Here is a 24,763-nt window from a genome sequence, read left to right as displayed (position 1 = left end):
TGAAGTTCTTGGTTGGATGGAGGATGGGCCGGAGAGATTTGGACCATGCGGGGAGCTTGGGCCACCTGCAGGATGCGCGACAGCTACCCCTGTTCGTCTGATAAGATAAGCACATGGGCCCCACTACAGTGACACCGGTCAACTCAATTAGACACCCGGACCCACTCGGCCGCCTCCCTGTCCGACTGCACATTTTCGCGTCCCCAGCGCGTCGTCTCCGGTTGCCGTGCCGTCGAAAGCCGCAAAATATTGACCACCACCCACGCCATCGAACTGTATGATCAACAAAATCAACGACAACAAATCAATAGAAGCAACAAAATGTCCAGGAAAAGACCACAAGAGGCGGACGTGGGCGATTCCCCAAGCAGCAGACTGAGCCAGAAGCGCTCCCGCCAGCAGCTGCATGACGGAGCCGACGACGAGCCCATCAACGGGACCCCCTCGAAGCGGAGACGCCAGGCAGCGGACCCTTATGAAGTGCCTTCTGACAGCGATGCCGCTGATGCCGCTGATGGTGAGGTTTCAGCAGCAGCAGCAGCAGCAGGAGACCCCGATTCCGAACCCGAAGAACAGACCCCGAGAAAGAAACGAGGCCGCCCGCCGAAACCAGCAACGCCGCAAGCCAGCGGCGCCGTCACGCCCTCGAAGCTGCGCCAGGTGAACACGCTGGTGACGCCCGTCAAGGCCGCCATCACACCGCGGAGGCGCCAGGCCGCTGACCGTTCCGCACGGAGGAAGAGCGCCAGGGCTCTGATCCAGAGCATCGTCGCCGACGAGGACAGCGACGGGGACGAGGGTCTCGCGCGCGAGATTTACGAGTCGAGCGAGGAGGAGGGAGACGAGGAAGCCGAGGAACAGAGGACACCAAGAGCAAAGGCGACGACATCGGCGACGAAACCACCCACAGCATCAGCACCAGCATCAGCATCACAACCCCCCGAACCAGACACACCATCAGCAGCAACCCCCCGCCGCCGCGGCCGTCCACGCAAACTCCCACCGCCCAAATCGCCAACCCCGCCCCGCGAGCTGCCCCCCCACGAAACCTACTTTGAGCAGAACAAGCCCGGCCGCGCAAAGACGTCCCACAACACCCTCGCCTCCCTCGACCTCCTCACGCACGAAGAGTACTTTGACCTCCGCCGCGAGGACGCCTTACAAAACAAAGACCCCCACGCAGACGACCTCGCCTACCTCGAGTCCCTGCACGAGTCCTCTTTTCCGCAGTGGCACTTCGAGCTCGCCCAGGGCTTCAGCCTCTGCCTCTACGGCCAGGGCTCCAAACGCAGCCTCGTCGCCAAGCTGGCGGCGCACCTCTACGCCGCGGACCCGGAGGCGCCCATCGTCGTGGTCAACGGCCACGTGCGCTCTCTGACGGCCCGAGAAGTCTTTTCCACCGTCGCCGCGGCGCTCGATCCGGCGCTGAAACTGCCCGCCCAGACGACGGCCATGGTCCAGGCCCTCTCCTCGGCCCTCGCCTCATCATCACACAGCCGACCGATAACGATCCTCCTCCACTCCATAGACGCCCACCCCCTCCGCAAACAAACAACCCAACAACTCCTCTCCCAACTCGCCGCCCTGCCCCAGATCCGCCTCGTCGCAACAGCAGACACGCCCTCCTTCCCCCTCCTCTGGGACGCCGCCCAGCGCACATCCTTCAACTTCTTATTCCACGACGCCACAACCCTCCAACCCCTACAGGACGTCGAGCTCGACCCCGTAGACGAGGTCCACGAACTCCTCGGCCGCAAAGCCCGGCGCGTCAACGGCAGAGAGGGCGTCGTCTTTGTGCTCCGCTCGTTGCCCGAGAACGCAAAGAAGCTGTTCGAGCTGCTCGTTATCGAGGTCCTGTCCGCCATGGACGATGACGGTGGACAACAGTATGGGGCGGAGAATACGGGTGTTGAATACCGGATGGTGTATAACAAGGCCGTGGAGGATTTCATCTGCAGTTCCGAGATGGCGTTCCGGACGCTGCTGAAGGAGTATGCCCCCCATTATACCCCCTTTTCTCTCATTCTATCGGGTGCACATTTGAAGCAGAGACTGACAAGACAGATTCCACGACCATCAAATCATTGAGAGCAGGAAAGACGCCCTCGGCACGGAGCTCTTGAGTATCCCCTTTAGGCGAGAAGAGCTCGAGGCCATCCTCGAGGACTTGATGTCCTGAGTCGACTTCGACATATCTATAAATCATTGTACATTTAGCGCATTCGGGAGGCGAAAGCATAGTGGCGAAACCTAGCATCTGTAGCTTCCCCGAACCGATTCACGAAAATCACACGGCACATAGACAGGCAAACCGAGGCGTTGCATTCATAATCATGATCACCCATGTTCTAGGAGTATTTTGTAAAAGAAAACCATCTCGTGAAACCCTGACCCCCCTGAAAACGCCAGTCCCATGTCACGCCCCTACACCCCGATGCTTTTAACACACGTCCAGAGGACCACCGGCACAATAACGTTATCGTTTCCGCCGGTCAAGACCGCCTCCGTCAAGCTTGCCATGCTGGCGCAAAAGCCGGCGTTCCGCGCCGACGTGGGCCACGCCACATGCTGCTCCGCCGCGACGGGCCACCTGCCAACCCGAAGCCAGGTCGTTGCCGCCATCAGCCCGAGGAACACGGCCACCGCGAACGCGACGCTGCCCTCGAGACTCTTGCCGCCGCCCCAGACCCATTTCCTATGCCCGTACCGCCTGCCAATAAGAGACGCGGCAGCATCGCCGAGACCGACGCAAATGACGCCCGCCACCATGCTGACTTCGCGCGTCGGCACCTCCCACCCGGTCAAGTAACCGCTGCCGGAGCGCGGAAGGGTGGCGAGGGACAGCCAGAGAGGGATGGCGCAGCCGATGAGCAGAAACAGATGGGAGATGACGACGGGCCCCTTGTGGTCTCTGCCATCCACGTACGGCGTGAGGAACGAGGCGATGGGCCGGGACAGCGGCGGGAGCTGACTCGCCCGCAGGAGGTCGAGAATGAGGAAGATGGCGAGGACAAGCGATAGTGCCAAAGCCGCAAAGACGGGGTCGATAAAGGTTGCAGGGAGGAACATGCCAACCATCATGAAGTGGAAGACCTTTCGCCTCGTGTCCACTTCGTACTTGGGGTCCAGGCGAATGACCACGGTCAAGCCGACAATGACAATGGCAAGCCAGTACGCTGCCATCAGGAGCCGCGTGTTGGCTTCGCCAAAGTCGGCCAGCCGAATGTGCTGCACCCACCCCTGGTGGCAGGACTCCTTTGCAACGTCCTCGCTCAGGCGTGCAGGCAGACAGATCCATCTCTCGAGGTTCGCTTCAACCACTTTGAACCTGAACCACGGCAGCTCGCCAAAGAGATATCCCAGTGCCCAGCCGACGGGCTCGTTACCCAGCAGCGCATGGCGACCAATGTATTCTCGCACAGGCACCAAGATGATGAGCACAATGCAAGTGTAGACATATGTTGCGTACGACCATTTCCTCATGGTGGCTTGCGCCTCCGTCAGCTTGAAGAAGGAGCGGACGGTGGTCGACGCGGTGCGTTTCCTTCGGCCTGCTGATGTGTGTGTCAGGGACCGCCGCGGCCGCTGCAAAGCATACGGAAACGTGTTGCGTCGCTCAGCGGCGAACCCGTTTGGTGATGCTGGGGCTTTGCCATCAGGAGAGGCGCTCATCTTGCGCTCTCCTCGGGAGGGCATATCGGCCATGCCAAACGTCCGGACTCTCGTGGGTTTCGCAAAGGGTCCGTTGATGATTTCCTCTTCGGAATCGCCCAGTTCAGATGCCGACTCCTCCAGTGATGAGCCCAGCAGCTCGTGCTTGAAGCGCCGCATAGAGAGCCCCTCGGAGAGAAACCCAAAGACGGATGACTTCTTTGACGGGGTCCCAACGCGCCTGAAGCGCAGCCTCGGAACCCTAGCCAAGGCGATGCCCCATCGAATCACCGGACCGCAGACGACGAGCACGCCCACGCCGCCTCCCCAGAGCAGCGCTTGGAGAATGGTGGCCTGTGGCGAGTGGGCGAGGAGGAGCACATTGATCAAGGCGATGGAGAGCAGCTGCAGCTCAGCCGTGAGCAGGCTCGTCGTAGTAAGATAGTGCAGCACTTCGAGCAGCGTCTGGTGCAGCGGGTACAGGAGAACAGCCGTCTCCGGGCTGATGCTCGGTCTAGATAGTGTCGCTTCCGGGTGTTGCTGCGAAAGCCACATGGGAACGCAGGATAGAACCCATTGCAGGGGGTTAATGGCTTCGTGAGCGCGAGCCGTCGGGATTAAGTATTTGGGTATCGAAGAAATGCTCAGAATAATGTTTGTAAGGATGACCGCCTGGTTGTCGGGGGATATTAATAACGCCACGAGGAGCGTCACAGACGGAGGATACAGAATGGGCGCAGGGTCAAAGACGGTGGGCACGGCAATGGCTGGCTTTTTTGACGAGGCCCTATGGCGGGTTGACCATGCGAAGAGTCGGACCGGGTAGAGGATCATGAGAGAGGTGATGAGCGTGGCTGGGAAGCGCAGTTCTGAACATGTGAGCTGCAGTTCCAACGTCGGACTGGACGTGACATACCTCTGATCCACGCGGTGAAGAGTGGCTTCACCAACGGATTTGAGCGAACCACAGCGAAGAGCGAGCCCACAATGATGAACTCTGACACGCGCCGGATGAGCTCCTTTGTGCGGCGGTAGTTGCGATCGTTGAGGAACCTGCGGGCCTCTTTCCGATCCTCCTTTTCCTTCTGCTTGCGCAAGGCATCTTCTTCCTGGTCTGGAGAGAAGAGGGGCGTCGACGAGCCCGAGAGCACCTCGTTTTGCCCCCTTAGTCCCTTGTGCAGGCGGACCTTGGGCGCCGGCAGCCCCTTGAGAAAGTGCTCATCGTCGGCTTCGGTGCCGCTGTCGCTACCCTGCGAAGAGTCCTTGGCGAACGATGGAAAGGGAGATGGGGTTCGGCTAGAGTCTGTTGATGATGTCCTCGGCGGCGTCGGTGCGGCATTGGGAGGCTTATAGACTAGACGGTGGGCGGGATGAGGGAGCTCGGTATTGAGGTGGTGATAGGGATGCGGGGAGCGGCTGAGAGATCGGATTTCATCGTTTGCTTCTGTATCGTGGCCGAAGAGAGCGTTCGGTTCGAGATGCGCGGGCATGGCGGAGCTATCGCATTGGTGACGAGTGCCAGCATTCGGTTACTGGGGATTGGGAATCACTGTGTTGGCGATGCTGGGTAACATGGAATGGAGCGAGACGGGTGCCGTGGGCTGTCGCAGGGTGATTGGGGCGTCGCTACGATGATGGTGTTTCTTTCACGTCAGGCCACGGGTGTCAGAGGCTGGGAAACAATGTGACGGCGAGGCGGCGGTTGTGGGGAGCTCCATCACATGAAAGATGCGAATTGGCAGCTGTGTTGTCATCTGCGAGACTGGGCTGGCTGGGTTAGTGGGCTGTCTGCTAGCAGTCTCTGTTGGGAAAGCGGTCCATCAGCCGCGCGGCGCCAGGGAGGAATGCGCCAACGCGAGTGGACAGCGGGTGACAACAGCGACAGTCAGCACGTAGTGGATGGCAGTGACAGACAGCAGACAGATCCCACCGGATTTCACAAGACGCACGAGCCACAGGGCCAAACAACACAGCCTGTCACCTCCTGTGGCTGAGCATGATGCCGCAGAGGTTCTCTTGGCGGGGCACTCGGGCGTTGTCTTCCGGGTACCGAACGGCAGCTTACCTAAGGTACTTGCAGCCATGTACTCGGCCTCTAAGGTAAGGAACCTCAGGATGTCTCCCGTCCGGGACCGAAGTCAAGAATCAGAAGCCATCGACCATCTTTCTTCCACAAGTCTGAAGAGGAGGCTGACGAGAGACACACCGCGATCAAGCTCGCCATCATCAAACACGCCCACCCCAGGGACGTTCCAGACGTGATCCCAGACGTCGGTGACCTTATTTCCCGACACTCAACCATGGTAGCCTCCATTCGAGAGCCTCTATGCGGCGGACATTGCCAGATTCCTGCAGGCATGGCCTGGCCTGACGCCTCGAGAAAAGAGCAATGTGGACGTCGCAGTGTCATTCTTAAGTAATCTCAACCACAAACAAGACACACGCGCGACACGGCACAGGCCAAGCCAGGGCGGAATCAGCCTTTAGCCCTTCACGAGATGAAAAAGTCAATTGGACCCGTCAGGCCAGCCGCCAGCCGTGCCAGCCGTGCCAGCCTGGTGCCCATCGACTCGGACATGCTGTGGTGGACTTGTGGTGACGCCAGGCTGTATCAATCTGGTGCTCGCGACCTCACGATGATGCACATGTAGTCCACCTGCGAGAGAAAGCCAGGTTGCGACGTTGCGATATGGTGGACTTCTGACATAATCGACGTCTCCAGTCTCCAGGCCAAAATTGGGGCATCCCAAGTGGGTGCCGTTCGCAGCTCAACGTCGGTCTGCAGCATCGCCAGGTCGTCGACATCGCATTTGATGCTCACACTTGTTGGGCGTCGCCAGCCTAGTGTACTGCTGAAGCACTGCTACTAAAACTGCCAAAAATAACAATCAATCGGAGAATCAACAGGCAAGCCACAAACCACCAGATCGTGGGGCACCGCTGACCGTTTCCCAATCCGGACGCCACCATCTTCATTTTGTCCCGTCAGTGCCCGTCAAACGTACGAATAGCGAGTTGGCACATCTGCCTCAGCCTCCTCGCCTCCCGCTAGCATCCGGATGCTCTAGCGGGCCACGAAGCCTGCATCGGCATCGACGAGTGCGAAAAAAAGGGTCGAGGCCCCGGCACTCGGCTGCCCGACCGCCCCAGCACCCGTCATTCGAGAGTCTCGAGGATGAGGGCCGCATCTCGTATTACCTGGTCCCTGCAGCGGGTCGAGGATTGGCTGGCAGGGACTGGGGACATGCTGGAGAGACAGCTGCACTGGGCCGCTCCCCCAAACCGGACGCTGGGCAGAAAAAAAGTCAAAATACGAGTCGATCAGTCACTCGATTGTGGACAGCGACTACGGAGTATTCACCGCGAATAGGACGAGCCCCATCTGTCGGTCTGATCAGTGATAGGTGATGGCTCGCTGTTTCAAACGCACGCAAACAGAACGTCAAACGGGTCAGACGGGCTAAGAAACCATACGGGCGGCTTCAGGTGCGCAACGCTCCAAACGGCGACCATCACAGCCACCTCCCGTACCAGCTAGGACAAAAGACCATCAAATCAGACGGATGCGTGAGCCCACACGTTGTACAGTTGCACCTCGCCGTTTGACGTGTTCCACACCAGATTCAGGCGCGACGAAGCTCAGGGGAGATGGCTCTCTTATGCAAAGAGGTTCTATCGACAGACGGACCACAGACAGACGCAGAGGGAGTGATAATGAGGCTCTATTGACGGGAGAGGCAAGCCAAAAGCAAAAATAGTCTTATCAGCTCCCTTGGGACATCATGCCTGCAAAGCTGACCGGACCGGCAGTGGGTTCGTAATCGACCTGCATGCAGTGCCAGCGCGGTGGATGTCGCAAAGATGCTGCAGCACACCGCACCGAGTTTCCAAGACCCCCCCCGGGCACTCGCTAGGGCGGCTGGGTGCAGGCCCCGACAGTCAGCTCCCCCTTCCCCTCCCACGAGCCAACGATGCGAGGATGGAGGCAATTGGACGAGAAACCCCCATGGTCTGACTGATCACCAAGAGTCTTGCATGTGTGGATGGCGCGAAAGTCACCGAGTGCGGCACCATCGCGGGGCATCTGAAGTTGGCAGACACCAGACGACTCGTATCGCGGCGTAGCGTAGCCCACGTACGTCTCTCTGCACTTCTGTACGCGGTATGTGCAAAGTGTGGGACAATGAATCAGACTGACGATGGGTTCGGAGACGATACGAGACGCCGCTGGTCTGATGCTATTGGTGATGTCACAATCCACTCGACGGCAGCACCGGGCGACTCCTGAGAGAAAAACATGAGCCAAGTGGCTTTGGGGCCAGTGGGTATCAGGGAACGGAAAGACATTGCCTAGCGCAGAGGCCACGCCCGGAGGAATTAATGGGCTTTTGACATTCCCGGCCAAAATTGGGACAGAATCAGCAAAATATTATTCAATATCGACTGGAGCCGAGGATGGACGCTGCGCCTGACGATCCCTGTGCGAGCTGCTGCAGACTCCAGTCTCCAGAGGCTGTCCCGGCACGCCGCAGACGCGATGGACACCAGTGACGAGCGATAGCGATGCAAGATGGGGACGGACTGATGAAATGGGAAGCTCGGTTTGGTTCACGGCGGAGAGGGTTACACTGAGCCTGTCGACCGGGGCTCGGTTCGTCACTCTATCCATACTGACAGAGAGCTACGCAGCTAGAACGGATCCATGGAAGCAATGGGACGGATAGCTCGAGTTGGGCCGACAGGACAGGGGTACGTCGTCGGGGCGGCGAAACAGGGAATCTTTATATGCACAAAGATGTGTTGCCCCCAGCCGACTGGGCGACGCCGATGTGCATTCTGCCTGGGACGATCTTCAACAGGTTTAAACGCCAATCCCCTTTGCTCGCTCGCTTTGCCAGTTCTCATCTGATCATCCTTCGGTCACTGTTCTGCTACGACGCTCGCTCGCCTTTGCTGTTGTCCATCGCCACCTACAACACGGTAGATTCTCGTCACCCCGACTGTTCAGAGTTTGTTCACATTCCAAGCCAAGTCTCAGGCTCGTGAAATTGGCGGGACTGCGCAACAATCTGCACACATACCTATCGCCCAGTGTCAGCTTCCACCCATTGGACGGGTACGCAGTAGTTCCCCGGTTCCGTCCATTCTCAAACGATAAACATTCAGCAGCAAGGTTTTTTCTTTGCTTTTGATACCGAACCCCGGGGACCGCAAAAGAAGCGCGCGGCGTGCCTCAAGCCGACCCTCACATCCCAAAAGCTGTTAGCTCGACGGGTCTCACTACGCAGAAAACTCCATCCTTGGCCTCACCCCCAACCACCCACCAGACAAGAGGGTTTCGGCCGGCCAGGTACCACCGCTCATCCAACCTTTTAGATCGCCTCTCGCCCCTCTTCCTCACATCAGAAACGGAGGCCGCTTGCGACCTATACAATACCTGCAAGCCTTCTCTTTGAACTTGTTGGGCCATTGGATCTTTTCCCCCCTCTCTTACATCTTTCGCCGCCTTTTGTGCTGCAGCCGGGACGCTAGACAGACCCTCACTCGCTGTGTGTAACTTCACACTTGGTCCCCTGCACACCTACTTCCGCGTCCATCCAACTGTCGTTTCCGTCCTGCCGTCTTGGGTGTTTGTAACCTTCCTGGCCTCTTGGTCCTGTCTATAAACAACCCGGGAGCATCTCTCACATCTCGCCACCATGACTTTCGACACAAAGTACGACCACCACCTTGAAGAGGGATTGCTGCCTGTTGTCAACCAGAAGGGGACCACGACGACATCACCATCATCCAGGACGCCAAACAAAATGACTGCTGCACGCCGTCTTCTGCTCACCGTCTTGGTGTGCGGCTTGATGACCCTCAGTCTCGCCTCGGCCATTGGTCACCGGGCACGACCTTGCACGAGAGATCATCAGGAACAGGTCCTGGTGGCAGAGGGCGAGGTCAAGGACGCCGCCAAAGTGGATCTCATTCACAGGCTCCTGCACGCCTACTTCCCCGACCGCTACCAGGATGGCGTCTATGCCTCGGACAAGGAAGCCATTGCTGCCTTCCAGGTGGACGACGCCGAGCTGGCTTCTGCTCTCGGTCAGCTAGAGAAGCGTCAGGACAATGGCACCTCGAGCGCTGCTCCTGCTGCCACTCCCACGCCCTCCGCCTCGGAAGCTTCCACGCCGTCTGCCTCGTCCGCGCCGCCGGCCAGTAACACCCCGACCCCGACTCCGACCCCAACGCCGTCTACTCCGGCCACCTCCTCCGCTGCTCCCCCGGCGTCCTCCTCCGCAGAGGTTCAGCAGTCCTCTAGCACGCCGCAACAGACTTCGGCAGCGCAGACCACGCCCCAGCAGTCATCGCAACAACCCGCCGCCTCGAGCACCCCCACGACGCAGCAGACTTCAGCAGCAGCCCCTTCTTCTGGTACGTCTCAATCGGAGTCGCAGCAAGCATCTCCCTCTTCTACTCCTGTTGGGCCGTCCACCGTCTCTACTGAGTCTCCTCCGACGACCAGTGGGTCTCCTTCCTCTTCTTCTCCCCCTCCCCCTTCTTCTGCCCCCTCGTCCGCTCCCACCACGGCCTCCCCGGGGTCTTCGAGTGCGTCCGCGCCGGGTACGTCTGCTTCCCCTTCTTCTGAGACTACTACGGTCGTGACCTCGTCCCCCACGGTGTCCTCCGCTTCGTCGACTGTGTCTGTATCTGGTATGTTGGTTTTGTAGCGCTCGATTCATGTTAGCCTGGAGTTGAGGGTTTGGCAGATGATCTTTTTGGCCTCGTGACTCGTCATTTCATCCATCCGATTGCATCAAGTTGCTAACAAAACATCAGGCACTACCCGCCAAGGCACCACCACTACGCGCAGCACGCCCCGGACCACCTCGTTCAGCGAGGTCAAGTCCACCTTTACGTCGACCGCCTCCAACGGCGACGTTGTCCTCGTGACCGCCACGTCCTTTGTCGCCGTCGACCCCGAACCCGCCGCCACCTCGGCCGGTTCCAGCGGCAGCGGTGGCAGTGGCGGTCTGCAAAACGTCGCCGTCCCCATCGGCAGCGTCTCCGTCCTGCCCATTGGTCTCGCCGCGTTTGTAGCCGGCGCCATGCTGTTGCTGTAGACTAGGACAGCATCCAGCACCACTCGAACGTATACAACGTTCACCGTCCACGTTGATGGACTTTCTGTTTAAATATTTAATCCATTCCTTTTTTTGGGCAGCGGGTTTTGGTTGGTCGGGCGGCACACACATACACATCAGCATCACAACTTACTTACGACATCTAACGGTCTATTCACTCCTTGCATACAAAACTGGTGGGCACAGCACAACAATCGACACAACGATACATAGACTACGCGCGGCCTTGGCGCCGACATTTGATTTTTGGATAGGAGGGGATAATAGAATGGGAGACACACTGAGAAACATCTTGGCCTAGGGGTGGCAGAGGAGGGGGAGCGAGGGGGAAGAATTCGGAAGCGGAAGAAAACAGGCCATCATCACGATGGGGAAACCTGAAATGTTAGTACAGTTCCTTGGCAGACCCAAAGGAACTCGAGAAACAAACAACACTGAAGAATTTTGTGCAAAAAAGAATGAAAACAAATCATTTGACACACACATCTTGGTTGAGACATGATGCCCGCATTCCTTGACACGTTCGAGAGCTAGATTGTTTTCGCCTACCGTGTTTGATTGCGGGACCGCCCGCATTCCAACGTAGTCTTGGGTAGGTGTCGGGCGTCAGGTGTTCAGATGGAACGTCTACCTTGTTTTGCTCGATGTCTTGCTTGTTTTTCGCGGTGTCATCTCTCTGCATCAAGGGAGGGGAGCTCCGTGGCAGAATGGCAGCACCAGCACCAGCACCAGCAACGCGAAGGTGATGAATATGTTTTCGATTTCCCAGACTTTGGAAAGGGTATACAATAACGCCGAAATCAAAAACTCCATTTCCTCTTTCCATCCAATCCATCCAGGAAGCGAAATGATCCCAACCGACAAAACAACCCCCTCCTCTTCCGCTTTGTTCGAGGGCCTCCTTGACGAGCCCTCTTGACGAGCCCTCTTGACGAGCCCTCTTGACGAGCCCTCTTGACGAGCCGTCTCCACGGAGCAAGTCTTAACCGGGCCCAATCTTGGGCATATCGTGATGCTCACTCAGCTTGGACAAGTAGGTATTCAGCTCCTCGACGCGTTCCTTGTGCGTCTTGAGGAGCTCGGGGCGGGAGCTTGACGATTCTGCGAGTTCGAGGAGCTGTGTTTGGGACAAGATGTCAGAGTGGCGATCGAAAGATGGCAACGAGGCGAATCCTGCCCTGCAAGAAACGGGGAGGAAGAAAGAAAAAGAAAAAAAGACATACCCTCTTGCGCTTCCTCTCCTCATACCGCCTCTCCGCCTCCGTCTTTTGCACGACCCGGCCGCTGCCCTCGTCGTCATCGTCGTTGTCCCGGTCCTCGTCAGGGTCCTCGCTCTTCTTTTTCGACTTGGATTTCAAGTCGCCGGCGGATTCTTCCCGGTGCTTCACCAGCGCAGTGCTGCTGCTGCCTTGGTCGCCCGTCTCGAGGTTCTTTTCGAGGTCGGTCTTGTCGCGTCTCTTCTTCTTTTTCGGTTTGGTCACTTTGGCGCCCTTGAGCTTGAGGCCGCCGCCTACCGCGGAGGCGTAGTCGTCGAGCGGCATCGTGGGCGGCGGTGGTGGGTGGTGTTGCCGTCGGACGTGGTGGTGATGGGTTTCCCGCGTATTGCAGGTGGGACGGCGACGCGGATCCGAGCTTCCTTTTTCCCTTGTGCTCCCGTCTGTCGGAGGCTTTCAGCTCTTCAAGGCCTCTTTGCCCCACTATCCCTTGAGCTTCCCTTCCCCCCTGGCGCTGCGGTCAGTGGGCTTTGGTGGCTTTTTCTTCGTCCTGGAGCGGCTCAAAGGATTTCGGCTTTGCTTGTTCACGCTTGCTAAAGGGAGGCCCCCTGTCCCAAAGTCTTTGCGCCCCACACTCTTAAACCGGTGGCAGGCGCCAAGATGTGATTCGCTCTGCCCGCGCCGCGGATCTCGATGGGGGGCCAATCAAGGGTTGATCCGCGTACTTTTTGCTCGTGGGCCCGTGCGGGTGCGAAACAGCTGCTGTGGTGCTGCACTGCTGGCTGTGGGAAAGTCAACAATCTGGAGGTCCAGCCAAATTGCAGTAAAACTGCCCCCTTTGAATCAAAAGATACATCTGCAGATACCGTACTCTCAAAGGCAAAAGTGACTTGGCTGATGCTTGACTTGACTCGATAGTTCGTCACTGGAACCCTTGAGTCTGCCGTCCACAACCCAGTCTTGCCAGTCCAGACACCCAGGGGCCATTGTTGCATCTGGATGCCACCTTGTTCTCGGCGCAACTCAATCTTTCTTTCTTCCCTCCTTTGTTCATCCGCCTCAACCTTAATCCGCACAACTCCCTTCGCCAGTGACCACACTTTCTACCGATACATACGACCCCGGCCACCACATCTCCTCACCCAGCCCCCATTTGTTCCGTTGGCCAAACTTATTCGGACATCAACCACAGTCAAGCATACAGCTACTAGTTGGATGTTTCCTTTCCTCTCCGCTTCTTTCCCCCTGGATCATTAGTCTGTTTCGGTTTCCGCGTGTAGGGAAGTGGGTATAGAGAGCCCTGGAGAGAGCGCGCAACAGACGGGCCCGGCGCAACTTTGTCACGACTCCTTTAAACGAAACGTATATGCCAACGACGTCACGAAATTCGAAAAAGACACCGCTACTCTAATACCCACAATCGAGGGCACTCGATCACGTACACTCCATTGCTTTTTCCACATTGGCCGCTGCAACATGCGATAGCCCCAGTGCCGAACCCCCGAACGCTCGAACGAAATCCAGGTCGAAAGTGTTCCCTCGACACCCCGATTCACAGACCACCATGCCACCATACGCTAATGTCCAATCCCACCGCGACTCCCTCGAGCTCGCCTCTCTCGCCTCGTCCTCCCGCGCCGACTCTGTCGTCTCAGACCTGCCCTCCTCGCGTCCCTCCATATCCTCCTCCCGCAAGCTCTCCTTTGACGCCGAAGACCCCCTAGACGCCGCGAACCCGGCCGCCGCCGCCTCCTCAGGGAGACCGAACCGCCATGACCGCTCCTACTCCGTCTCCTCGGGCTTCGACTTCGCCGCAAACCTCTTCCCCTTGAGCTCCACAGCCGGCGCCGGCGGCGCAGGCGGCTACGCACCCATTGGCGCGCCCACCTCCACCGCGATACAAAACGGCGGACTCGGCGGCGGCAGCTTGGAGAAGCACAAGACGCTCACGTACCTCAACGGCCTGAGTCTCATCGTGGGCCTCATCATAGGGAGCGGCATCTTTTCGAGCCCGAGCCAGGTGAGCTCAAAGGTCGGCTCGCCCGGCGCCGCGCTCGTCGTCTGGGTCATTGCCGGCGTGCTGGCCTGGACGGGCGCGGCTAGCTACGCGGAGCTCGGCGGCGCGATACCTTTGAATGGCGGCGCGCAGGTCTACCTCGCCAAGATCATGGGCGAGATGGCCGGCTTCCTCTTCACCTGGGTGGCCGTGCTGGTGCTGAAGCCGGGCAGCGCCGCCATCATCGCCATCATCATGGGCGAGTACCTCGTGCGCGCCGCCATTGGCGCCGAGGCCGAGAGCCTCAGCCCCTGGGTCAACAAGGCCGTCGCCATGGTCGCCCTCGTCTCCGTCACCCTGCTCAACTGCGTCTCCACCAAGCTCGGCACAAAAGTCAACGACTGGCTCATGTTTCTCAAGTTTATTGCGTTGCTGGGCGTTACTGTGACTGGCATCGTCGTCGCCATCACCGGCAAGACCGTCACGGGCAAGGCCAACATGGAGTGGAAATCGCACGAGTGGTTCGAGGGCACCTCCACCGACCTCTCCGCCTGGGCCGTCGCCCTGTACGCGGGACTCTGGGCCTACGACGGCTGGGACAATGTAAGTTTTTTCGTCTCGAGATTCTGAGCGCCGCTGACCATCCAGACAAACTACGTCGTCGGCGAGTTCCGCAACCCGAGCCGCGACCTCCCGCGCGTCATCCACACGGCCATGCCCCTCGTTATCCTCTCCTACGTCCTCGCCAACATTGCCTACTTTCTCGTCCTCCCCCTCGCGGCCGTCAACGCCTCCAACACGATCGCCGTCCAGTTCGGCGCAAAAGTCTTTGGCCCCGTCGGCTCCCTCGTCCTCGCCCTCGTTGTCTCGGCATCCTGCTTCGGCGCCCTCAACTCGTCGACCTTTACCTCGTCGCGGCTGGTGTACGTTGCCGGCAAAGAGGGCTACATCCCGTCCGTCTTTGGCAGCATCGGCCTGTCGCGCAACGACAACGGCGGCGGCGGCCACTCCGTCACCACGTCCCGCACCTCCCGCGGCCGTCTCGCGAATCTCCTGATCCGCGCCCTCGGCGACGACGACATGGGCCTCTTTTACACCCCCGTCTGGGCCCTCGTGCTCAACGGCCTGCTGACGGCGGCGTACATCGTCGTGGGCGAATTCGGCACCCTGCTGACGTTTTACGGCGTCGCGGGGTACACATTCTACTTTATCACGGTGCTGGGCCTCATTATCCTGCGCGTGCGCGAGCCGCAGCTCGACAGGCCGTACCGTACGTGGATCACGACGCCCATTATCTTTTGTTGCGTTTCGCTGTTTTTGCTGAGCCGCGCCGTGTTTGCGCAGCCGCTGCAGACGGTGACGGTGGTGCTGTTTGTGGTGGCGGGCGTGCCGGTGTACTTTTGGCGGATCCGCGGGCGGGATCAGCAGGTTGTCAAGAGGGAGGCGAGGCATCGTGGGTACGAAGAGGGGGAGGAGAGGGCGTGGTGGCAGTTTTGGAAGAGGTCATGATTGCGCCCGAACCCGGAGGGTGAGGGTTTGCGAGGTACAGAAAGAGAAAGAAAGAGAGAGAGAGAGAGGAGTCGCGGCTTGGGCGATTCGCGCCCCTGCTGCTTCTGGGTACCTGTCTGAGAGGTCATGTTTATTAATCTTGCATATCGCCGTCGTACGGTGAGTGGCGGCGCGCTGGGGATGGTCCGGGTTCCCATTCCGAGGAGTTTCTTTTTTTTTGGATTCGAAAAGTGAAAGAGACGTTTTGGCGTCGGCTGGGGCTGCTCGCACCGGAGCAAGGTGGCAGTCTTTTTTAAATTCACAATTCCAAGGCTTTCTGGCATGAAAAAAGATTTTATCTAGAGCGTGGAGGATTCATGGCAGCGAGCGAGCGTCGTACGAAATAGCGTTGCCGGCTCAAGCTCGCGGCGCCTTTTTTGCGGCGCCTTCTGAAATAGAAACAAAACGGTACAAGCACTCCCAGAAGATAACGTCTACGTATGACTATGACGGCTCACGATCACGCTCACGTGGCGGGGTCGAGTCGTCTTGAGCAGAATCGCCCGCGCTAGAAGTCGCCGCGAGAAGAAGACGTGCTGCCCGGCCCGACGATTCGGGTGAAGAGCAAGGTATACATACCGTGCGAGCGTGGCAGCAACAAGACAAAAGAGGCAGAGTTTAGCTCCGTATCTTGCTGCTTTGGCAGAGAGATGGCATGCTGAGAGCTGGACGGAAGCACGCCGCGAGCCTCGGGTCGACCCCCCCCCCCCCCCTTCTCCTTTCGCCCAACGACCACTCCCAACGGGTCTTGGATTGCCACCTAGGGGCGCGGCCAGACTCTGCGCCAGACAGTCCCGAGCGGCTGAAGCCGTCCAGACAAATCACCCAATCAATGCCAAGGGAGAGACGGAGTTGCATCGCATCAGGTTATATTCCTATGTACGGTAACCTAGACTTCGTTGGAAGTCTCAAATGCTCATGCTAATGCTCAAAAACTACTAAAAACAAACGCTAGATTTCCCTCACACACAACCTTTCATTGGGGTATGATTTCCACTCCAATCGACACATCCAGAGAAAACTCGCTCACTTCTTCTCGCGCTGGCCGTACGCCTTGGTGGCGTAGTCGCCCTTGTGCACGATGAGGTCCTCGGGCTTGTAGTCCTCGCGACCGCTCAGGTAGCTGTCGATGATGGCCTTTGTGCCGTCGGCGTAGCGCTTCTGCGCGTCGAGCGAGGTGCCGGACATGTGGGGCACCATGGCGTTGCCGCCGCCGAAGGGGTTCTTGGCGGTGCGGAGGGGGTGGTCGCCGGGCGCGGGCTGGGGGAACCAGACGTCGCCGCCGTAGCCGGCGAGGTGGCCCGACTTCAAGGCGTCGGCGACGTCCTCCTTGACGACGATGGCGCCGCGGGCGGTGTTGATGAGGTAGGAGCCCTTCTTCATCTTGGAGATGAGGTCCTTGTTGAAGAGGCCGCGGGTCTTCTCGTGCAGGGGCGCGTTGATGGTGACGACGTCGCACTGGGCGAGGAGCTCCTCGAGGTCCTCGACGCGGCGGCAGCCGATCTCGGCCTCCTTCTCGGCGGAGAGGGGCTGGTAGTCGTAGTAGAGGAGCTCCTTGCAGTCGAAGGCCTTGAGGCGGCGGAGGACGCGCTCGCCGATGCGGCCGATGGCGACGGTGCCGACGGTCTTGCCCTCGAGGTCGTACTCCTGCTTCGCGACGGCGGCGACGTCCCAGTCGCCGCGCTCGATCTGCTCGTGGGCGGGGACGAAGTTGCGGATGAGGACGAGGATGGTCATGACGACGTGCTCGGCGACGGAGACGACGTTGGAGCCGGTGACCTCGGCGACGGTGACGCCGCCGTTGGTCTTGTTGGCGGCGTTGAGGTCGACGTGGTCGGAGCCGATGCCGGCGGTGACGGCGAGCTTGAGGTTCTTTGCCTTTGCGAGGCGCTCGGCGGTGAGGTAGCCGGGGTGGAAGCTGCGATTGTTAGTCCTTCGTCCGTAATGCGTGACTCGATGCACTTACGGAGTGGTGATGATGATCTCGGCGTCGACGAGCTCCTGGTCAAACTTTGAGTTCTCGCCCTCCTTGTCCGAGGTGGTGACCAGAGTGTGGCCCTGATCCTCGAGCCATTTGCGGATGCCGAGCTCGTTCTCGGTGGTTCCCAAAAGGCCGGGGACCTATTGTGGTATCGTCAAGTCAGCGATCGTGGTCTTGCAGGATCGATGCCGTGTCTTCAGGGATTGATGCCATGCACCCCGCATTGGGAGTTTCGGAGCTTGCACATCGCCAAGAAGTTGGGGGAGGGGTGAGGATGGAGGGTGGATGACGGGAGGGGTCGAGAGGATGCCGACGTATCTGCGATCGACCTCCGAGCCCCGCACCTTCCCGTCATCCCCGCACTAAGCTCAGCCAAACGGCGAGGCAAAGCTCCGCCGGGAAGCTATCATGGTGACGTTCCTGGCGGGTGGGTGCCCGGAGCATGCGGCAATGGCAGACAGTAGGCAATAGACAGAAGACAGAAAGAACTCACGTCTTTGGCGTGTTGACCGCCGTCGTAGAGGACTGCAAGGACCTTGACCTGGTTTTGGCGAGTAGTTGTTAGTGTGCGGATCGAACTGAGTTGGCCAGGCAGTTTGCGAGGGAGAGTCGAGGATGCTGGGGAGGCCCGGCTGAATGCGGGTCGAGCAGCGAGGAAAGATGCCTTTGAGGGCGTGCAAAGTCCCCGAGAGGCCAGAGGGGCAACGGAGCGGATGTGACGAGAGAGCAATACCATTGTGACTGATTTAAGGGTTTGAGTTGTTGTTGATCGAGAGACTGAAGCTCGGAGGGAGGGAGGTTGTTATATAGAAGTAAATCGAGATGGGAAATCCGGAAGTTCGGAGATCTGTAGAAGAGGTAGATGAAGATGTTTGTTGTGTGTGATGGAGTGGAAAGGCAGGTCGACGGAAAACCGGCCAGGGGAGGTTGTATTTATGTCTTGTAAGAGCGTCGATGCATCGATACGATACATTGATACATCGCCGGCTGACCGGGACTTTCAGACTCGCAGCTAGGGTCAGGGCGGGGAACCAAAACCACAGCGAATGGAGTACATGGACGTCAGAAAGAGGCAAGAGAATCCGGCTGCCGCGAGTCTGCCGTTGTCTGGCCGTGCTGAGTCCTGGGTCTGGGCTGGTTCGATGGAATCGATTCATCGAATGTGATGGCTGCCTCCATCTCCTCTTTTCGTGCCTCTTTCCCGCGGCCTTTTGCCTCACCTCTCCCACTTCCTCCACCTCTCCGAGATACCATGCCCCTCCTTTCCAGAGTATCTCCTTGGGGCCAGTCAGATATCGGACAGGTATCGGCAAGGTTCGAGACGGCAGCGAGGCTGGGCGACAAAGGTGCGCAAAAGGGAGACTCGGGGAGCTCTGAAAGCTACCTCTGGCTCGGCATCTCCAAGTCGGTCTCAGTGGTCTTTTTTGCCTGGTACCTACACAGTAGATGTATGGGGAAAGCTGAAGACGTCCCATCATTGGCCGCGTGGTTCGTCTGCCCTCCACCCGAACGAGAGCTTCCCTTGCCCGCTTCAGTTGGCAGCACCGCCCATGGCACGATGAAACGCCGCGTCCAACCCGACCCCGGCAAATCTTCAACCCCAAGGCCGCAGACAGCACTCTTGCTGTGCAGCTAGACCAGGAGCTGCCATCCATCTCGTCTTTTTGGCGACCAGGTGGCTGAGCCAATTCGCGCTGATCAAGAATCCCCATGCAATGCAGAGCGTGCAGTCGCGACAATCAGCAACAGCGCGCATCCTATCAAGCATCACGGTCCTGAGTGAGGGGTAACAAACCACCTTCCAAGACCGCCATCATACGCGCGCCGCTCCATCATTCGAAGCGAAAGCGGCTTGGGTCGTGTGTACTATGTGTTCTCATCACCTAATCACTTCTACGACGCTCTCCAATCGTTATCCGCCGTCGACAGGCGATCGTCTGTTTCGGTTACACACGACCGGGCCTGGTAGTAGACGGACCGTAGCAGATCCGCAGACATTGAGCCTTTGAAGCTGCGGAGAAACAATGGGCATGGGCGCTTCTGGCTAGCCATCTACAGCATGCACGAACCAATCCCTCATGCGCCGTTGGGTTGGAACGCGGAGATTTGTCGTCAAGCTTTCGAGAGACCCCTCCGGAGGTGGTTCGGCGTTCTGTCGGGGTTTTTCCTTGCGTGCGCACTGCGTGAGGGGTGGTTGAACTTCGGCGTCAAGAAAACCATCGCACGACATTCCCGTCTGCTTGCTCTGCTTGGTTCCGCAACCCTGAGGGGCCTGGCTGACCTAGCAACGTAAGCAGTGCAAGGCATCGGCATCCGTCCCGGCGCCCAGCTGATGGTCGCCCATTGATGAGTGCACCTCTCGGGATCGATTGCGGCATTGGGAGGCGGATGCGGTACACTACGGCGAGCCGCTCGTCTTTGAGCTTACCTCCGAGCTGGCCTTACCCAGCCTGGCCACCATTTCTCGGCGTTTCGCTGTGCAGACGAAGGAAACATCGTGAGCCCCGTCGTGGAGTCTTCTATCGTCAGCTGTGGGAATCCGAGAATCGTCCACGGGAGCCAGGACACGTCGACAAGTCTTCTCGACACGATTCGACAATCGTGACGGAATATCAGATCGCAGCGTGCCGCGGTTTCCGGCCAGGGATTCCGTCATCGATGCCGCATCGTGGCCCCGCGCGATCCTCTTCTTTCCTTGCCTTGTTGTCTGGCCCCGTCAGGGAGCTCGCTCCGGTCCACTATCGGGAGAGCGGCTGGTTGGCGGAGGCGGGCGGGGGCGGGACCACATTGATAAGTTTGCTTTTGGGAGAGAATCTTCAATAACGGGCGCTTGGTCTAGGGGTATGATTTTCGCTTCGCACTTCCATCAGGAACGCGCCTTTGTGAAAGGTCGTGGGTTCAATTCCCACAGTGTCCATTTTTGCCTCCTGGAGACTTCCACGAGATGTGTTCTAATATTTTGCATCGTTAGTCGCTGTTTTGTTGTAGAACAAGATTCAGGAGCAGAGTTTAGCGTTGAAGATGCCAGCCAGGGTGTTGCAAAGTCTACCTCAAAGTTGGGCCATCTGAAGTTCGGCGCAACTAACTTTATGCCAACGGATCTGCCTACCCTCCCATTCCTACGCTTTCTCTCGCAACTGCACTTAAAGCCAAACTCAATTGAATGAGACTTTGAGACCGCCTTGGAAAGATGCCCCATTATGATGGAGTTCAAGGCCGATCCTTACTTGTCGCCGCTCGTGCACGCTAAAGCCTAACTCTACTGACGTTGACTCCTGGTGACGCTTTGTGCCGCCATTTCTGCACTGTCAACAGTCTGCGCCTCTGTTCTTAACACTGTCGTATTCTGCGAGGCATCGACTTATCAGGTGCAGAGAGTCTTGACTGCATGGATGGGGGGTTGGACTGGCCCCAGCAGGCGTTACGAGAGTCGACGATGGCGTACTAGATCAGTAACGATTCTTGGCGTCTCCGGGGAGAAGGTGGACGCTCAACTCTTTTTTTCCCTTGGGAATTCGCAGGTCCGAAATGATAGTCTTCTGCCCTCTGTCCTGTGTAGAGGCGTGTGGACGCGTTGGTTCACAGTGAGTATCTTTATCCGGGCCAGTCTTTCTGGGGAGGTCGTGGTAAACCACCAACTGAGCCTTTTGTGCAAAAGGACAGGCAGCGGGCTGGCCACTGACAGGGCGGTGGGCGAGACGGAGCATGGCTAGGTATTGGTCTAGCTGAACTCAGAGGCTCGACGGAGAGTATACCTGAATCAGCACTCGGTCCTTCGTCACCGTGGCTAGGTTTTGGATCGACGAGTCGTGACGCTTAATCTGGGGAATAGTCTCCCATGGCGAGCTGCGGAGACTTCGATCCGTATCTCGGCCGACCTGATGTCGGAAGACAGTGATGCCCCGCGGTCTTTCTCATCTGACTGTCGGCACCCCTTGCCGTACTCATGACAAGTTTGGCAAGTCCGTTCCCTCTGTCTGTTTCTATGGATGCTGTTTTCTACCCGGGGCTTCCTGGCGGCATTAAATCTTGCGTCGAAGCAAGGCGTGACGTGATTCTGTAGCGCTAAATCACGTCTTCTCGTATCAGTTGTTGAATGGGGCCATGCTGTTGGAATCGATGGTCTCATGGTGCTGGCTTTGGGCTTGCTCCTGGAGAGACAACAAGAAGAGTACGGCAGTGAACGCTTTGGCGACTGTCTTCAGCATCTGGACGTTTCAAAGGTATCGTAGTTCCTGTGGATGCATATCTCCCTCGGAGAGAACAACCTCGGAGGGAACAAAGGGACTGGCGTGCTCTTGAACGCCGTGCAAAAATTGAGGAGCCGCCCATGGTGTTTCGATCATCCGCATGACGGTCTTTTATTTCTGCAAGCTATCTGCCTTGTTGGAATGATTTGACTCGTCTTAGATGTGTATCCCTTGTCTTTCCAAAGGTCGTTCTCCGCTTTGAAATTGTGGCAGATAGGGGTAGCTAGCCTACAGTCATTTTGGGGGACGAGAGGATATATAAGCCACGAAGTACTCCTTGGTCAATAGATCCGCGGATGGTCGTGCCTAGCAACGAGCCTCGCGAGCGCCAGATACATTCAAATGATACTCCCGTCGTCTCTGCTACAATGACAAGACGACCTCGGTAGATGGTCCCAAAACGTGACCGACAACTAAGAGGGGGACTTCAGAATCCCACCGATGTACGGCTGCCACAACGACAGCAAAGGCGCCAGCCAGTTCAGACTTAGGAATTCCTTATTCATCACACGTGACCAAAAAACAAAAGAGTTCACCCCCCCGGTGGCGAATGGGGGCTACATCTCTGGTGCTCAAGCTGGGATTCGAACCTAGACCCTAGTGTAGGCTAAGCCAGTTGATCAAGCTCGCCCGTAACCATCCCGCCAAACGGCAGTTTGACCTGACCTCACAGGCCTGTGAGGCGCCTGCTGCCGTTGGTGACAGAATTGGACTTGAGGGGGGGTATATAGGCTTCCTCCCGTGTATACCACGTGAATACACACATGGTGATTCACTGACACCGGAAGCTGAGGTGGGCCCTCTTCCTGGTTCGGATGAACTGATAGTGGTATTGATATCGACATTTATATCGCCAGTGCCTGGCGCAGTTCAAGGCGAGAAGCTCAAGTTTATCGCGATCATCTCTGGTTCTTGTGTGTCCTGCTTATTAATTGTAGGGAGGTCTGCCTCCGACTTCCAGAACCAGCTTCCTCGCATCGATTTAGGATGCGGTGCCACCTGAGCCGGAGATAAGTGGATAGCTCATCACGTCCACGATGCTTTGCAGGATCAGATGTTGTCACCTCATGCACGAAGACGCATCTGAAATCAGAGTCATCGCTCCATCAGGGTCCTGTCTCGAGGTCCCGGAACCTAATCTGCGCCACCCGAGACGCCCACTCCCTGGTGAACTTTGGGATCCTGACATGATGACTGATGCCTTGCATTACACGGCTTCTACATCAAAGGCCGGATGACGGAGGCACGATCGATGTGCTCGATGAGCTGCAGACGGCTTCCTTAGCCAGTCGTGGCGTCTTGATGCTGTCATACACTTTCCAACCGGCATCAGGGTGCCCTTCACAGACCCTGCCGAGTCGACGACATGTTATAAGTGCATCATTCTCGCACGATGACAAGACGAAGAAGCAGACAACATCCATCACCCGCTCGCTCCATCAACCCTCACACTTACACTAAGCCCACCATGGTGTCCAGCAAGGCTCCCATCGCCGCAGCCGTAGCTCTGCTGGCACAGATCTGCCAGGCCAGGGACCACCTAGTCTTCCGCAATGTCTCGGACAGCCCGCCTCGGACGGTCACCGGCGAGCAGGGGTGCTACACGGACTTTGGCCGGGACTACCGTGGCAGCGTCCCGACTTTCTCCCGGCTGTACTCGTACACGTTCCCCGTCACCGCGTACAGCTACTTTATCCCTTCCACCAGCACCATCACCGTGACGCCCACCGTCTCCGGGGGTGGAGGAGGCGGCGGCGGTGGAGGAGGAGGAGGGTCAGTGACGGGTCCCATCACTTCAACATCGACCGTCACCACAACCACGCACGTCACCTCATTCGGCACCGCGACAACCATCACAGCCGGGCCTCGCTTCACACCCCTCGCCTCCGCCCTCAACCACAGGCGACCAGCAGGCGGCAGACCCCAGCTCCAAGACTCGAGCTACAGAGCCAACGACGACAGCCTCGTCCTCGGCGTCGACAAGGCCGGCGTCGCCAAAGCCGACCCGCCCCTCTTCCCACAAGCCGTCGTCTGCGAGAAGGTCATCCGCGTCTTCACGACCAGCACGTCAACCATCACGGCATCCTACGCAGCGACGACAACAATCACCCTCCCGGCGCCCAACGCCACCACCACCACCGCCACAGCACCAGTCCAAAACGCAACGACGGCAACGACAACGACGACGGTCACGTCCACCATCACCGACGAGGTGGCCAACCCCACGCAGACCGTCTACCAGGCCTGCCAGGCCAACAACCTGGTCTCGGGCCACGGCGCGCCGCAGACGTACTTTGTCGAGGCGATCCACAGCTGGCACGTCGTGCGGGAGCAGCGCATCGCCGAGACGGCGGAGAGCTGCTGTATTGCATGCCAGGGGGAGGCGGATTGCGGCGGGAGCCTGTATCACATGTTTTCGGGCATCTGCTACACGTTCAGGACCGGGGACGAAGGTCACGGGCACGGAAGGAACCCCGGGGGCCACGGGGGACAGTGTAGGGCGCCGGGCGAGTTGCGGTCCACCGCGAATGTTGCTGAAGGGGCGGTTTTCGTCGCGAGTAATGGGCAGTGCGGTGGGTGGTGGGTTTCGGATGAGGCGCCGATCTAAGCTGCAGATGTAATGCGTATGAAGTAGTCAATCTAAAGAACGTTGCGCTCTGCATCTGTTGATCCGGGAGATAGAAGAATGGCCCCACTCCCGCCGGGTCCATCCGAACAATGTCTCTCGGAGGAAGTTGAATTGTCCCGGGCCGGGCCGTCGTGGGTCTCCGACGGAAGGTCGGGTGGAGTGTGGAGGACGTGAGGAAGGAGCGATCGGATGACGCTTGCTGCACGCACTGTCCAGAGGCAAACAGTCCCAACAGCATCTCGGGCTTTCTTCACGCATCGCCAAGGTCACCCAACATCACTTTGACATCGCAGGTCCCGCGGAAGCCATTCCGAACATCCTTTCCGATATCTATCGGTGCAGCTTGAGGTCATCGGGGGAATGA

The 24,763-nt window shown here is 58.3% G+C and overlaps 10 protein-coding genes across 10 annotated transcripts; 6 read left to right on the top strand and 4 right to left on the bottom strand.

The window, feature by feature from the left end:
- Nucleotides 1-321: 321 nt before the first annotated feature.
- Nucleotides 322-2,179, top strand: CABS01_07692 (origin recognition complex subunit 2; the record flags this gene model as incomplete). Its single annotated transcript, XM_060541054.1, has 2 exons — nucleotides 322-1,991; nucleotides 2,065-2,179. 2 exons carry the CDS (start codon nucleotides 322-324, stop codon nucleotides 2,177-2,179), a joined length of 1,785 nt encoding a protein of 594 aa, XP_060402554.1.
- Nucleotides 2,180-2,424: 245 nt separating this feature from the next.
- On the bottom strand, nucleotides 2,425-5,141 carry CABS01_07691 (cytidylyltransferase; the record flags this gene model as incomplete). Its single annotated transcript, XM_060541053.1, has 2 exons — nucleotides 2,425-4,520; nucleotides 4,568-5,141. The coding sequence occupies 2 exons, from the start codon at nucleotides 5,139-5,141 to the stop codon at nucleotides 2,425-2,427; spliced, it is 2,670 nt and encodes an 889-aa protein (XP_060402553.1).
- Nucleotides 5,142-5,550: 409 nt separating this feature from the next.
- On the top strand, nucleotides 5,551-6,302 carry CABS01_07690 (uncharacterized protein; the record flags this gene model as incomplete). Its single annotated transcript, XM_060541052.1, has 3 exons — nucleotides 5,551-5,751; nucleotides 5,829-5,909; nucleotides 6,111-6,302. 3 exons carry the CDS (start codon nucleotides 5,551-5,553, stop codon nucleotides 6,300-6,302), a joined length of 474 nt encoding a protein of 157 aa, XP_060402552.1.
- A 3,048-nt stretch (nucleotides 6,303-9,350) lies between these two features.
- On the top strand, nucleotides 9,351-10,760 carry CABS01_07689 (uncharacterized protein; the record flags this gene model as incomplete). The annotated part of the gene is made up of 2 exons (XM_060541051.1): nucleotides 9,351-10,350; nucleotides 10,477-10,760. 2 exons carry the CDS (start codon nucleotides 9,351-9,353, stop codon nucleotides 10,758-10,760), a joined length of 1,284 nt encoding a protein of 427 aa, XP_060402551.1.
- Nucleotides 10,761-11,763: 1,003 nt separating this feature from the next.
- CABS01_07688 (uncharacterized protein) lies at nucleotides 11,764-12,322 on the bottom strand (the record flags this gene model as incomplete). Its single annotated transcript, XM_060541050.1, has 2 exons — nucleotides 11,764-11,898; nucleotides 12,005-12,322. The coding sequence occupies 2 exons, from the start codon at nucleotides 12,320-12,322 to the stop codon at nucleotides 11,764-11,766; spliced, it is 453 nt and encodes a 150-aa protein (XP_060402550.1).
- A 1,237-nt stretch (nucleotides 12,323-13,559) lies between these two features.
- CABS01_07687 (amino acid permease) lies at nucleotides 13,560-15,500 on the top strand (the record flags this gene model as incomplete). Its single annotated transcript, XM_060541049.1, has 2 exons — nucleotides 13,560-14,594; nucleotides 14,640-15,500. The coding sequence occupies 2 exons, from the start codon at nucleotides 13,560-13,562 to the stop codon at nucleotides 15,498-15,500; spliced, it is 1,896 nt and encodes a 631-aa protein (XP_060402549.1).
- A 1,065-nt stretch (nucleotides 15,501-16,565) lies between these two features.
- CABS01_07686 (D-isomer specific 2-hydroxyacid dehydrogenase) lies at nucleotides 16,566-18,256 on the bottom strand (the record flags this gene model as incomplete). The annotated part of the gene is made up of 3 exons (XM_060541048.1): nucleotides 16,566-17,457; nucleotides 17,506-17,660; nucleotides 18,014-18,256. The coding sequence occupies 3 exons, from the start codon at nucleotides 18,254-18,256 to the stop codon at nucleotides 16,566-16,568; spliced, it is 1,290 nt and encodes a 429-aa protein (XP_060402548.1).
- Nucleotides 18,257-18,474: 218 nt separating this feature from the next.
- On the top strand, nucleotides 18,475-18,897 carry CABS01_07685 (uncharacterized protein; the record flags this gene model as incomplete). The annotated part of the gene is made up of 1 exon (XM_060541047.1): nucleotides 18,475-18,897. One exon carries the CDS (start codon nucleotides 18,475-18,477, stop codon nucleotides 18,895-18,897), a length of 423 nt encoding a protein of 140 aa, XP_060402547.1.
- Nucleotides 18,898-19,413: 516 nt separating this feature from the next.
- On the bottom strand, nucleotides 19,414-20,176 carry CABS01_07684 (uncharacterized protein; the record flags this gene model as incomplete). Its single annotated transcript, XM_060541046.1, has 3 exons — nucleotides 19,414-19,531; nucleotides 19,590-19,801; nucleotides 19,949-20,176. The coding sequence occupies 3 exons, from the start codon at nucleotides 20,174-20,176 to the stop codon at nucleotides 19,414-19,416; spliced, it is 558 nt and encodes a 185-aa protein (XP_060402546.1).
- Nucleotides 20,177-23,238: 3,062 nt separating this feature from the next.
- CABS01_07683 (uncharacterized protein) lies at nucleotides 23,239-24,378 on the top strand (the record flags this gene model as incomplete). Its single annotated transcript, XM_060541045.1, has 1 exon — nucleotides 23,239-24,378. One exon carries the CDS (start codon nucleotides 23,239-23,241, stop codon nucleotides 24,376-24,378), a length of 1,140 nt encoding a protein of 379 aa, XP_060402545.1.
- Nucleotides 24,379-24,763: the final 385 nt, after the last annotated feature.

Source organism: Colletotrichum abscissum (assembly GCF_030869225.1).
Source record: "Colletotrichum abscissum strain IMI 504890 chromosome Unknown Scaffold_17.1, whole genome shotgun sequence".
Classification (NCBI taxonomy): Eukaryota; Fungi; Ascomycota; class Sordariomycetes; order Glomerellales; family Glomerellaceae; genus Colletotrichum; species Colletotrichum abscissum.
The sequence above is the reverse complement of the archived record's forward strand: the minus strand, read 5'-3'. Positions and strand labels throughout refer to the sequence as shown.